The 14,553-nt window shown below is 38.5% G+C and overlaps 1 protein-coding gene across 1 annotated transcript; it reads left to right on the top strand.

The window, feature by feature from the left end:
- On the top strand, positions 1–9,072 carry LOC140227625 (uncharacterized). Its single transcript, XM_072308043.1, has 10 exons — positions 1–56; positions 1,638–1,943; positions 2,452–2,546; positions 2,904–3,037; positions 3,668–3,838; positions 4,918–5,077; positions 6,239–6,323; positions 6,572–6,725; positions 8,178–8,331; positions 8,937–9,072. The coding sequence occupies exons 1-10, from the start codon at positions 1–3 to the stop codon at positions 9,062–9,064; spliced, it is 1,443 nt and encodes a 480-aa protein (XP_072164144.1). The 3' UTR covers positions 9,065–9,072.
- The last annotated feature ends 5,481 nt before the right edge of the window (positions 9,073–14,553 follow it).

The raw sequence follows: 14,553 nt of genomic DNA, 5'->3' as shown, positions 1-14,553 counted from the left end.
ATGTTACGAGGAAAGCTCAGCCGCTTTTTGATACAGGACTCCATCCCAGATCCAATGTTTGTAACATGTCTATCCATGCATGCGAGGTAGACATTGGATGACCAACATTGATTACAAAATTGCATGGTATTTATCATATGCCTATAATTATGTCAAGGTGCCTTAGGTAGGGTCATGAGTATTTTGCGGACAGTAGGTGCCTAGTAAATCATGGTAATGTAGTACCGGTATGGAGTATCACTCAGTATCTGAGTATCAAAATGGTAAATGGTATGAGGGTAGACTTAACAGTTACTGGAAAAGAGAACGATTTGTTCTCACAAATCTATTTTATGGTTTTGTTATGTAATAAGACAGGCTACAAATGCTTTATAAAGCTAATGATAAGACAGTGCAAGCACTGTAATTTTAATACTATATTAGCTTTTGAGTGATATGATAGCCTGACTGAACCAGTGCTATTTTTGATTAGGAATATTTTAGACGAGTTCAAAGACAGTTTTCATTCTTTTATTTTGGATTCCAAGCACTACATGTATTTTAAGAAGCAAATATCATGTTAGACAACAACATCAAAAATCAATCTGTCTGAAGGAGTTTTTTTAATCATATATATATATATATATATTCTTTTTTAACTTTTATGGCTCCCCCTTCGTATAGACCGATTTTGTGACGCGCTATGTGTATTTTTGGCATGGGCAGCGCCATTACTGCGGTGTCTCAGCCGACCCCCCCCCTCCTCTCTCCCCACCCCTCTCACGCGCACGGAATGAAAAACTGATGCATGGTTGTTTTAGCCAATGGGCGTCTCGTACTGAGTGCGCGAATGCTTGCTGAGTGCGCGAACCTTTGTTACAAGTGCGCGATAAACATGTGCCCGTGGGGTGGGGGAGAGGAGGGGGGGGGTCGGCTAAGACACCTCAAAATGAGCTTATGCTGCGCCCAGTGCCACAAATTGTCTGCTGCCCTCAACGAACCCGAATCGGTCTATAGGAGGGGATTCCATGAAGCCAGATGTAGTGTCAGTGGAACATAACCCACATGACCAGATACAGACCAATCTTTCATTCAAATTTCATGTATGACATTTGATATATATTTGAATTCAGGGAACATCCTTTAGAGAATTTTAAGTGTGGATTTATTTTCTAGCGAGTGTGCCTAGAATAGCTCGATTAGGAGATAACATTTTGTTGTTCAGCATCTACTTTATCATTTACTATTAAGTATCATTTAGGCTGTTCTTTCCTTCTTTTTTTTTCAGATCTTGTACCAGCTATACAGTTCTACCATCTGTGGTCTTCATTGCATTTCATCTCAGAGCAAATTGGTGCCAGCATTGACGGCTTAAATGATGAAACAAACGGCCATGGCAGTGAAAAGATATGTATTTCTTTGCAAAACGCATAGGCTAAGAGTCTTTCAGGGGTGGTCTACTGGTATTAGAACACGTGATCAAGTTCACATTGTGCAATATAGCCAGTGCAGCAGAAGTTGGAGTGCAGCTACTTCAGTTAGAAGTTCAGAGTTACCTCAGACAGTAATATCAGGGATGCACAAAGCAGTTTTGCAAAGATTGGTGTCAACATCCTGTACATCTTTATCATCATCTTCATCATTGTCGTCGTCATCAGCACCATCCTCCAGTGCTCTGTTAACATCCTCCTCATCACGCAGTACTTTGTCAGTGCCTTCATCATCAGCGTTGTCGCTGCGATCATCTTCATCGGCAGCTGCCTCGAATCCGGCCGCTGCTCGAATTCAGCCGGTGTTGGGGGTCGGCGGCAGAGGCTTGTAATCCTAGGGACGGGATGGGGTGGCTACAGTGTCCTGCGGAACGTGGACAAGTCCCTGTACGATGTGGTGGTCATCAGCCCCAGAAACCACTTCCTATTTACACCCCTCCTAGCCAGTACCACAGTGGGCACGCTGGAGTTCAGGTAAGATCTCACCAAGAAATTGACTTTGCTCCGGTAGAGAATTATTTGGCACTCACACACAAGCCCTTGCTAAACAATGTTTTGTTACCATTGGATATGATATGATGCATTTTGTGCGTTAATAAGCTCCCACTTTTTTAAATCACGTCAATTTTCATAAACTTTGAAGTACAGATTGTATCTATCATGTGATCATTGATACTCTGGGATCAAGATTGAATCAAAACATCAGCGAACTTCCAGATATTTCTGTACTTGTTAGTCACACAATAGTCAATAATTCTCACTTGCAAATCTGACCTATATCCATAGAAATATGTTGATGAGAGTGTTGCTGGTTTTGAGACCAGTAGAGGTCTGATATATCAATAGCTTTTACACAGAGGTATCAGCTCTCAGTTTCAAATCCACTAAGATATGATCACGCTTGACATCAGGGCCAAGCCTCATGTTAAGTATCTTTTGCATTTCAGTTGATGATAGATTGATATGACTCTCTTGTTTACAGGAGCATCATTGAGCCTGTGAGGAATGTTGGATTCAGACAGTCGGATCACTTTCATCTCTCTGAGGCCATGGGTCTGGATGTCAAGAACAAGGTATGCACCATGAGATGCTCATAGTAACTCAATCTCCTCGGGATTTATTTCAGCTACCCCTCATGCAATGCCATTCCATGTTAACTTCACTTGAACCTGTTGAGGATGGAATTGATTTTGCTATAACACATTTCCCGTAAACACCTGCCCGAGTATACATGTATGGACCTAGTTTCAGCTGGTTGAATGAAGCTTATGTGTGCACAACAGCTGTTTGAGTTTCTCCAGTTGTTGTACAGTCAAGATTAAACAACTCACCCCCCCCCCCCCGAAAAAATGTCATTGATGCCAATACATAATGCATAAAGAATGTTTGATGTTTTTTTTATAGATCATTTTTTATATGCAACCTCCATTCTAGGGGTAACGTGCCAGAGTGTCATTGACCGCAGCACACTGTACAATCTGGAGTACGACAAGCTGGTGATTTCTGTTGGTGCCATCAGCAACACCTTTGGCGTGCCGGGCGTACGGGAGCACACATTCTTTCTGAAGGTAAACGAAAGTGTGTGTAACTCTAGGGCACCTGATATGCCTTAAAGGGGATGGCCAGTAACTGATCAGTGGGAATCAGTGGGAATGCTGGGGGATGATTGTTCCAATCCTTGTGGGATTCATTTAAGAGTACATTATATATCTATTGTTGTGTGAAAATTATTTGCTTCAGAATGGTCTCATATTCAAGTAATGTGCAGTTCAATGTTTCCAGGTTAGCATGCCTGTACAGTGTTGGGGCGATGTACTCTTAAATGAATCCCACAAGGATTGGAACAATCATCCCCCAGCATTCCCACTGATTCTCACTGATCAGTTACTAGCCATCCCCTTTAAGTACTAATCTTTTTCAGGCAAGAAGATTTCATTTTGTGGAATATGATTGCAAAATGAAGACATACAGCTGTACAGTTACGCTCTGAGGCAATTCAAATGTGTGTTTGAATTTGCTCATCTGGCTCCTAGAAAAAAATGACATATGGAAGGATATTTTGAAAGATTATTTGTTGTTGCTACAGTATTTTATACTGAGTACATGCAGAACAAGTGTTTACTTTGAAGAGCCAAAAACTGTCAAACACCCTGACAGTGCTTTGTTTTGAGCGACTTGCCCCTCTCTTTCTATTTCAGGAAGTCAGCGACGCCAGGGCAATCAGGAACCGCATTCTGAGCAACTTTGAGCTGGCCCTGCATCCGGGCATCTCGGAGGAAGAGAAGAAACGGCTGCTGCACATCATCATCGTGGGAGGGGGACCGACAGGGGTGGAGTTCGGAGCAGAGCTGTATGATTTTGTCAAAGAGGTATGGAAATTGGTGCTGGGTCTGTACCTGAAAAGAGATACCAGGACCGATACTCATTGAAGATTTTGTGTGTGTGTGTGTGTGTGTGTGTGTGTGTGTGTGTGTGTGTGTGTAAATATTTGTTTGGTTGGTATGACTGGCATTTGGCAAAGGAAAACCTACAACAGTAATCAGAATGATAGTTGATATTTGTAAAGCACCTTCTCAGGTCGATATGAGGTGGTTTGAGATGTCATCCCTGGGTCAGCATTGGAGTCAACCTAGATGTACAAACTACCAAGTTAAGGGACTACCACAGGGTTTCAGAATATATATGTCTTCAGTTGTTTGAATTCAACTGTTCAACTCAAAGCGAGAAATTTTTGTGGTTTGCATGTTCATCAAATGTGCAACAGAATAAGAGTGATCCATCCACCCATTCCCTCTCATCATGCAACCTTTGTTTTACTCCGAGAGGATTCTATCTTCACCAAAGGACATAATTCTTTAAAATTACAAAATGTTTCCTTTTCTGTCACACACATACAAATATTTGTGACCAGTATTGCCCCTGTGAGATATTGTAAATGTCCTTTCTCTTTTTCTCCCTCACACACACACATGCAGAGCTGCCAACTAGTACTGATTTTCAGTAATTTCTACTGAAATTGGACAAGAATACTGAAGGTTACAAGCAAATTACTGATTTTAGAAATCATTGTCTATGATAAATTCTATAACACTGTTAAGGATTACTGATTTTCACTCAAAAAAGGTGCAAATTACTGATTTTCAGCCATCATAGTACTGAAAGGCTTTTACAAAAGTTGGCAGCTCTGCACATGCATATGTACTTATATCTTATGTAAACAAAAAATGTATTTACAAGTTTTGTTGGAGATGGATAGAAAGAAAGAAATAATGAATGAATGAATGAATGAATGAATGAATGAATGAATGAATGAATGAATGAATGAATGATTGAATGAATGAATGAATGAATGAATGAATGAATGAATGAATGAATGAATGAATGAATGAATGAATGAATGAATGAATGAATGAATGAATGAATACTCTGTCTTCTTTTTTTTCGGCAGGATGTCTCACGACTCTATAAGCAGGAGCAGGGCCATGTGCAAGTGTCGCTCATCGAGGGTCGCAAGATTTTGGGCGCCTTCAACAAGAAGCTCCAGCAGTACGCAGAGAAGAAGATCCGTGCCAGGAGCCAGATGGAACTCATCCAAGCCAACGTCAGCAGTGAGTGTGATGATATCTCGATGCATCTTTTTCCTTGAATTTCAGTGTTTTCAATTAATCAATTTGTTGTTTGTTTGTCTGGATAGGCATTGCTGTTGATATTTTGTATCATTAAGTCTTGTTAACTGGACAGATAAGTTTGTTTTTTTTTTCTTTAATTGATCTGTTGTTTGTGAAAGAGATAAAGCTGCAAAAGTAAAATATGTTCTATATTTCCAGGATTTCTTAAATCATGTTTTGAAGCCACAAACTATATTGAATGTGTTCAAAACAACAATGTGTGAATTGATATTGAATAGATGTTGTGTTGTATAATGTGGATACAACACTTAAATTTCTATGATGTATATAGGATGTACTGTAACTGGATGATACAAGTATGTGATATTGCAGTAATGTGGTCCATGGCATCAAACTTCATGAACTTATTTGTACTTGCCATTCTAGTCAGTCCACTTTCGATACATTGGATAAAATCAAGAAGACTTTCACTGTTGTAGAGTATGTAGCCCTGCTCGCATAGAAATGGCTAGATTTGATTTGCATTATCATCACTTCAAACAGAAACACTGATGGTCCAAGTTTTATGAGGTAGATAGCAAGAGAAAGATGTCCCTAATGCTCCAAGTTGCTAGATGTACTTGGCGCAGCATTTTGATTTGCTTCTGCTCATTCACATTAGTGATGCCTATTTAGGAGAAATGTATCAATGCCATAGTAGGAAAGAGCTTGTTCACCATGTAGGTATTAAATGCAAAAATAGTAACATTAACTTCTTGTCCATCATGGTTAGCTCATTTTTCAGGTTAGAGGAGTCAATTAAAAAAAGAAATGAAACAACAGCAACAACAACAACGACAACAAAAATTTGCTGATGTGATGAATTGGTGATTCTGGCTGGTAGGATGTAATCTTTCTAATTCATTATGAATATTCCGGAAGAGAAAAAAAAAAGACTGAGGTGACGGATCAGTGATTCTGATGAGTAAGATGTAATCATTCTAATTCATTCTCATGAAAATAATCCCCCCCAAAAAAAACAATCAAAAACAAACAAATAAACAAACAAACCAAAACTGCTAGGGGATGGATTGATTGGGGATTGTGGATAATAGGATGGCATCTTTCTAATTAATGGTCATGAGTATTTTGTACCACAAGGTGTCCAGGCAGACAGTGTGACATTGTCCGATGGAAGGACGATCCCTTGTGGCCTGGTCGTCTGGTCAACTGGTCTTGCTCCCAGGTGAGGAAATACAAGATAATTTCAATCATAACATCAAAATATTCCTTGTTATGTTACACGTGAGGTCTGATTGGAAAGGTTTCATTTTATTGCATCTGATGATGGACTAATACTTTCAAATGTTAAACGATGATGCTTAGCCCATTTTGCAATGAAACTCTTTATGTGTTTCAGTAGAAGTATCTCATAATTTTTTTTTTTCTCAAGTATCATTTTGTCCTTCTGTATTTCTCATGAACTGCATGAAGGCCATTTGTGGAGTCCCTGGACCTACCCAAGAACCAGCAGGGCCAGCTCCTGACCAACAGAAGACTACAGGTGACCGAGGTCGACGATGGCAGCATCTTCGCTATCGGCGACTGCGGGGAGATAGAGGAAGACCCTCTTCCCTGTACAGCACAGGTAACTGCTAAATTCACTCAATGCTAAATTTGTTGTATGCTCGTAGGCATAATGTAGCTATGACCTGCCAAGCGTCTTTATTGCATTACATTTACCTCCCACCTAACTTGGTTATAACTTTGAATCAAATGATCCTACCATGTGACAGTCATGTATGAAGATCAATGCAGTACCACAGGGATGAATAGGATGATCCGACATCATCCCTATTCACTGGCAGTTAGATATGAGACATCTACACAGACAGGAGGAGAAAGGACATTGAACAGGAAAAGAAAACGTGCAGAGATGCAAACATGCAAACAAAGTGCAGTACAAGTGTTTATGTCATTCATTATAAGTTGGCAGTTGCCATGAAGGTATTGTATATGACATCAAGTAGATGGAGCCTCATGGCTGATGTTTCACCCTGGTTGGGAACAGGATTATAAGTTTTTTTATCAAATCACCTAGAAAGTATCTAGTCACAGCAACAACAAAAACTAATAGGAAGAGAATGTGTTACTGAAACAAGAAAAGAGTGTTTGTGTTTCCCTTCAGTAAACTGTGATTAGTCCATTTGTGTGTAGTGCAGTTGAATAAGTGAAAAGACAACCTTAAATTGTGAACTCTCTTGTCATTTGACAACACTGGGAGATCTCTGTAATCACATGCAGCATAGATTCTGTTGAATCTATGGAGAGATATCAGATGAGCAGCTGCTATTTGTCACCCTGTATCTTACATATCATCTTTTATTATAAGGTGATATCCCATGGCACCATTTTATAATCCTCCCCTCCTTCAATTATCTCCCCTTTCCTTCTTGCTCCTTCCCTCCATCATCATCTTCCATATTTGCCCTCCTCCTCCTCGGCTTGTTTTCCTCCACCTTCTTCCCCTATTTTCCCTTTCTACTTCCCCTCCCCTTTCTCTTATTTTTTCCCCATATAATCTTACTATTGTATTTCCCCCTCCCTCACCTTTTCCCCCACTTCCCTTTCCTGCTTCCTTTCCCCCTCTCCCCCTCTTCCATTCTCAATCCTGTTCCTCCTCCCTTACCCCCTCCCCTTACCTACTCCCTTCCTCATCGCTTTTCTCCCTTTCTTTTCTTTCCTCTTTCCCCTATCTTCCACCCCTCCCATCTTCCCTACTTCCCTTTCCTGCCTCATTCCCCCCTCTTCCTGACCCTCCTCCCCTTGCCTCGTCCCTTTCTCTTCCCTTCCTCTTCCCTTCTGTCTTCACTCCCCTTCTCCACTTTCCCCATCTTCCCCCTCCCTCTTTCCTACTTTTCTTTCCTGCCTCATCTCCCCTCTCCCCTCTTTCCTGCCCCCCCCCCTCCTCCTCATTTTCTCTCTCCCCCATCCTCCCCTCTTTTCCTCCCCTCATCCTCCTTCCCTCTTACCTTCTCCTCATTCTTATCCATTCTTTCCCATTCCTTTCCCCTCCCACTCCTCCCCCTTCTTCATGTAGGTTGCAGAGAGACAGGGCAGATACCTTGCCAAGCTCCTGGCTCACCAAGGACCGGCCTCAGACCTGCCGCCATATCAGTTCCAGGGCTTTGGGATGCTGGCCTACGTCGGGGACTACAAGGCACTGGCTGACACACCCGCCATGAAGACTCAGGGTGAGTTGACTAGGAAACTAAAGGAATGAATCATCAAATGATGTGATATTGCAAATTTTTGTGATACAACACAGACTGATACTGGTGAGTTTACCTTCAGTACTAGAAAATTAGTTTAGGTTTAGTTTCATATTGCTCAAATGAAAATGCTTAGAAATAACAAACACCGTACAGCTGAATTAGCTCTTGGCATAGATACAAATTGTAAAGGACAGGGAAATGTTGAGATTAAAAGACAACAGAGATTAGATAATCAAGTTATGGCAAGGAGTATTAATAAATGAATAGACAACAGGGACAGTTAGAGAAAAAGCGTAACAACTGTGATAGCCACATTTGCGTAAAACTATTAAAATTGTCACATTGCCAGTATTCTGTAAGTATATTAGCATACATGTCAATACTCTCTCATTCAATATAATGTGACATTCAGATTTTAGATTTAGATTGTGGTAATCACAAACTTGGAACCAAACTCAATCACATTTTGATTAAAAAAAAAGAAGAAGATAATACCAGAATATAATAGACACTAAATGGGATGAAAGAAGCATCATGCATTTTGTGACTTTGAGGCTAGTGTCATTATTTCATTTCTGCTCCAGGATTCAGTTCGTGGGTGCTTTGGAGGTCGGCTTACCTGACACGCCTTGGCAGCTGGCGACTGCGTATGCAGGTTCCCATAGACTGGACCAAGACTCTCCTCTTTGGCAGAGACACCTCGCGCTTCTGAGATGTGGCCCTGAGACGTCCTTCGCACTATGGCATGCCAACTTGAGCGAGCATTTATTTGCTACTTTCATTTTTAAAAATAGTTAGGCGAAGATGTCTTTTGTCTCGTTCGTTTTCCTTTCCAACCAGAAGGGATGCTGAAAATAGAGGGCAGTGCTTTTGATTGGATGTGAACTGAAATCATGTTCTTAAATGTGGAAGCAGGACTTTTATCAATCCAAGGTTTTCAAGGCAATGGCCTTTGGTGCCCTTCGCAAAAATTGCTGTTTGGTTTTTGATCATTTCAATCCCTTTTTCAATCAATACTGTCTTAGAATACGGTGGCCTTTAGAAGAGTGACTTTGCCTCCAAAGAATTCTTAACTTAAGCCCTGATAAAGTCGTTGTGTGGTAAAAATTCACAGAAATCATGTTCAAATTGTTTAACTGACTGGCAGAGTCATGGATATTCAGTGTGAAACAACAGATGTTCAGGTGTACTTATTCCTAGTGTACAGTGACATTTCCAACACCTAGTTTAGCTTAGTGTTCAAGGCCAACAAGGAGTTGATGAATTAGTTGATAGTCAAACTAGAAAGCTTTTCCAGCTTGATAATTTAAGAGATCAGACATCCAAATTTTGTTTCATGGGAAACAAAGCTCCAAAAAAAAAAAAAAAAATATGAATCCATATCCCATCGCGACACCACCCTTCATCGCATAGCGCATACCTATGGCAGGCTCATCAAATCTCATGATTTTGGGGTATGGTAGATATTCACTACATGGCTAAGCAAGTTTTTGACAGTGCCTCCCAAAACACACCCTCATACTGGTTTCAGACACTATATCAAGGCAAGGACTACTGAAGTATGTGTGTGTGTGTGTGTGTGTTTGCGTGTTTACAGACTGTCCCAACAACTAGCCTGTCAAAAATGGCAAGTGTCATTCGGTATTTGCTGTTCCAAACCTGCATGTTTTAGTCTTTACCTCCTTAAAGGACAAGTTCACCTTCATTAACATAAGGATTAAGAGAATGCAGCAATATTAGTAGAACACATCAGTGAAAGTTTGAGGAAAATTGAACAATCGATGCAAAAGTTATGAATTTTCAAAACTTTTGTGTTGGAATCGCTGGATGAGGAGACTACTAAGGCTCATGATGTCATATGAGTACAACAGTATAAAGAAAATGTAAAGAAAATTCAACATATATTCACTTTTTTTGCATAATAAAAGAGCACTTGACTTGCCTCTTTCTAAAGGCAATGGGAATAATATTACCCATAACATATGTCAGTAACGAGTGAAGGGAAAGGAAGGGAAAGGGAAGGGAAAGTGCCGTGCACTTTTTTCAAAAGATGAAATTTTGTGAAATTCTCTTTATATTTTCCTTATATTGTTGTACGCATGTGACATCATACACTGCAGTAGTCTTCTCATCCACCAGTGACTGCACAAAAACTTCAAAAATTCATAACTTTTGAACGGATTGTCCGATTTTCCTCAAACTTGCAATGATGTGTTCTGCTAATATTGCTACATTCTCTCAATCCTTATGATAATGAAGGTGAACTTGTCCTTTAAGTATATCGATACTACGTTGTACATGTATATTGTTTGCTATCAGTTTATTAGTGTGTCTTTCACTGTATTGTGATGCTGCAAGGTAAAATACATGCTTTTCTTTTGGTTAAAATCTTTTTGTAGAGGTGCTTTGTCCATTTGGGGTGCAGGTAACTCAGGCATCCATGTTTGGGAGCTGCTTTTCAGTATTTTATGTAGAAAATCATATTGCTCACGCACAATTCAGCGGCACCTGTATAATCTTATTGGATGTTTTTTTTAGCATGTATATATTTTGTGTATTGTTCTGTGAGAATTCGATAAACTCAGGGCATATTTTACATCATTTTTGGTTTCATATTATGTATGCAAATGGTTGGTATAAGTAAATGGAGCGCAACATCTAGCAAGACCTTTACATAACAGCTGAACTGTCTTGAAATATTTTGAGTGGAGGAAATTTTATTATTTTTTTTTTAAAGCAGAGATATACAATAACAAAAAATAGGAAGATGAAAGTATAAAGACTGCAGAGAATCACACGTGCAGTCTCGCATATGGAAAAAAGTAAAAATTTTGTATGTCCAAATGCGAGTTTCTTCATTTTGTATCCCTCTACAAATTAGATTTGTCAAGATTGTAACTGCTGATATGTAAATTAAAAAACATGTCGGAAACCAGGGACAGCCTGGTGGTATGTAGTGTCGCTGCCCGGAAAGCACTAGATGACAAGTTCTAGTCCCACTGGTTCCTTTTTTCCGACATGTTTGTTAATTTACAGATCAGCAGTTGCGATCTTAACAAATATAATTTGTAGAGGGAAACAAAGTGAAGAAACTCGCATCTGAACCTTCACCCCTCTGAATAATATCTTTATTTTTTTTTTCAATTTGTATGTCGCTGTAACCAAGCAAATCTCTATGAAACAGACTATATGTACAATGTGCCACCTTGACAATCTTGAAATACAGTACAAGGTATCCCAGGAAAGCCAATTATTCATCCACTGCATATCTTTATCAGAATATTTATTTTTCATCTTAAGAACTTTTAAAGGCAGTCATTTTGTTCGAAACTTCTGTGAGTCATATCAACTGATCCGAGGGCAGCAGACAGCATTATCGTGGTTGGGAACCAGATATTCCGTGCCTGTGCTGTCGTCGTGTGTAGACGCCACACAATTTGTTGTGACCAATCCTAGTAAATCAGAACCCATTGATGTAACACCTAAACTGCATCCTGCCCTTTCTGTTTCCCCCAAAAATTACAGTTGTCTGTAGAAATGGTAAAAGCAAGAAAAAGAATGAATATCCTGATGCTTCTGTGTTAAGAATTGTGGCGCAGTAATAGGATAGGAATCTGTTTCTATTCTGGCTAATTGCAAGTATTGCTTACCACCTTGAATTTGATGCCATCTATTGTGATAACTGTGAATGAGAGGGTGAGATGAATGGAATTGTCTCCTTTCTGTGCAAATGACTTTTAATGGTTATTGTGTGCCAGTTCTAAAGAAAAATGGAGAGATTGTTATTAATAAGGAAAGATTCATCTTCACATCATATCAGATTTATAAGTAGCTTTTGACTTGCATCGTGTCAGATTTATAAGTAACTTTTGACTTTGATTGAAATTATTGTAACAATACACTGCTGGTGGTTTTTGTTTTAATAGAACTAGATGTGAGGACCACTCAGAAGAAATTGAATTGCACAGCTTTTGCTCTTGCAACTTATATGCCTCTTCCAAAAAGGGTGCCAAAGATATTGATGTTTTTTGTTTTGTTTTTTTGTTTTTTTGGAATGCATGAAGTGTATCATCACACATACATATATGAGCTGCTGCTTCTGATACTTCGCATTACCCGTTTGGAGAATTGTAATAGACTTCATGTGAACTTAGGAATTTCTGAATCACTATTTTATGAGGAATATGGTTTATAGAAGAGTGAGATATTATGCAGCATTGTGTCTAATGTAATGGCTGGTGAATATGAGTCTGATTGACAGAATTGGTTGTGCAATTTGGTGGTGATCTACTAGAGCTGTAATTTGCGATAATTCTGTTGTACCGTAATAAGTTTTTTTTTTAGGTGGATTGGTGTGCCAATCAAATGTATGTGTGATGCTGATCATGAAATTTGTCAGCTAGAGACTATTGTAATGACATGAAATAAATATAGTGAAAACATACAGAGAGAGAAATATAGCTTATATTGATTCCTATAAATTAAAATATCTAAAGTGTCTTGATTTTGATATTGATGTCATTATTGAAAAGTATATTTCTGTAGAATGTCAAACCTCAAAGCAATATAGGTACATGTTGAAAATTAAAGCAGATTAGTCAAGAATTTCAAGCAAGAGGATTAAAACTAGTGTTTCGTCATTATATTTGGCGAGTAATCACATTAGAACAGGATGTATTGAAAAAAAAAAACCAAGTATATATATGCATTTGTACATATGCATAATTATGGTAATCCAAGTAGTCTACACATACGTTGTAGTATAGTGGGGAACTCCTGCTGATTGGGTATGATTTTGAGGAGCACTTCTACATATATATATTTGCCTCACCACACACAAACACACACAAACACACACACATACACACACACACACACACACACACACACAGGGATAAATGAAGAGTTTAAATGCAAAAACCTCTATAATCGTACATCCATATTTATCAATTTGAAATATTTGAGACTGAAGCTGCTGAAAACAAAGAAAATGATGAAAATATGTGTTACAATTCTAATAAAGTCTTCAAAGTATTCCTTGGTGTGCAATAAGGGCAATATCATTCACAAGATTTTTTTCTGCCATTTGATGATGACCTTGCTTTAAAAAAAAAAAAGCCAAAAAAAACCCTTTTCGATAATGGTATTTGTCTGTTTTACATTCAGATTCTTCATACATATACATAATTAATATACACATATTTCAGCAATTGGGTTTCTTTACAGAACAGAAGCATTCATATGAAACGACGCACTTATTTATATATATATTTTTTAAAATTTATTTTGCATCTTTTTCTTGCAAGCACTCCATCATATTTTAAAAAGCTTGCAAAATGATTAGCAAAAAACAAATACAAATAACCACCAATATTTATCTTAAACATTTTTTTTCTCATCATCTACAAATGAACGTTATGTTGCCACAACAAAGCACAAACAATTTGCACAAAATGACCATGTCATCAGAAATGGCAAGTCCTTAATGTACACACAGAACGATCACTGAAAAATGCATCATCACGACTTAAAAAAATATTGCTTTCATATTTTTTTTCCACTTCACACCATAATTATTTGCACTTCTTGTTTCAGATCATGTGACTACAAAACTTATTGTGGAAACACTGTACAATTCTAGGCAATAACTTGTCTCAGTAAAATGCACATTTCTGTAAAGTATGCAAAACGAATATATACACAGCTTTTAAAAGAAAAGTTACATGGCATTGTAATCACATTAGGTGGGATCAACCATTTTCCTTCACGTGGAAAAAAAATCTTTGTCATGTTACTGGCAACCAATACATCCCACGTTCTTTACATCCCATGTACTTTACATCTTCACTATGAGTCACTGTTTGTTTTGGCAAAATGTGTCGAGAGAAGCAGACATTGGCAGTGTCTCTGAATCTACATGAATTCCATGATTCTACAAAGTATGGTCTACAATTAACAAGACATTATTGAGCAAATAAAAGAATCTGCATGCATATCATTATAATACTAAATATAAAGCCTTTGATTCTTTTAATTACTGAAATCCAGCCTCTAGCTGTTTAACATGATCTTGCAGTGTGACACTAAACAATGAAATTCATCCACCTATACAAAGACATTTCATAATATATTTCTCTCAATGAAAAATTGGCCTGCAACTGATTGACAAATTGCCCTACATCGACGTAAATAAGCACTGAA

Source organism: Diadema setosum, chromosome 4, assembly GCF_964275005.1.
Source record: "Diadema setosum chromosome 4, eeDiaSeto1, whole genome shotgun sequence".
Classification (NCBI taxonomy): Eukaryota; Metazoa; Echinodermata; class Echinoidea; order Diadematoida; family Diadematidae; genus Diadema; species Diadema setosum.
This window is presented reverse-complemented; position numbering and strand designations above follow the sequence as displayed.

Bases quoted from the DNA above. Each gene is read 5' to 3' on its own strand.
- LOC140227625 (XM_072308043.1), top strand. From the start codon at position 1: ATGTTACGAGGAAAGCTCAGCCGCTTTTTGATACAGGACTCCATCCCA. The intron at 57-1,637 runs GTTTGTAACATG...CGTCGTCATCAG, and splicing joins GACTCCATCCCAGATCCAAT to CACCATCCTCCAGTGCTCTG. The intron at 5,078-6,238 runs GTGAGTGTGATG...TTGTACCACAAG, and splicing joins CATCCAAGCCAACGTCAGCA to GTGTCCAGGCAGACAGTGTG.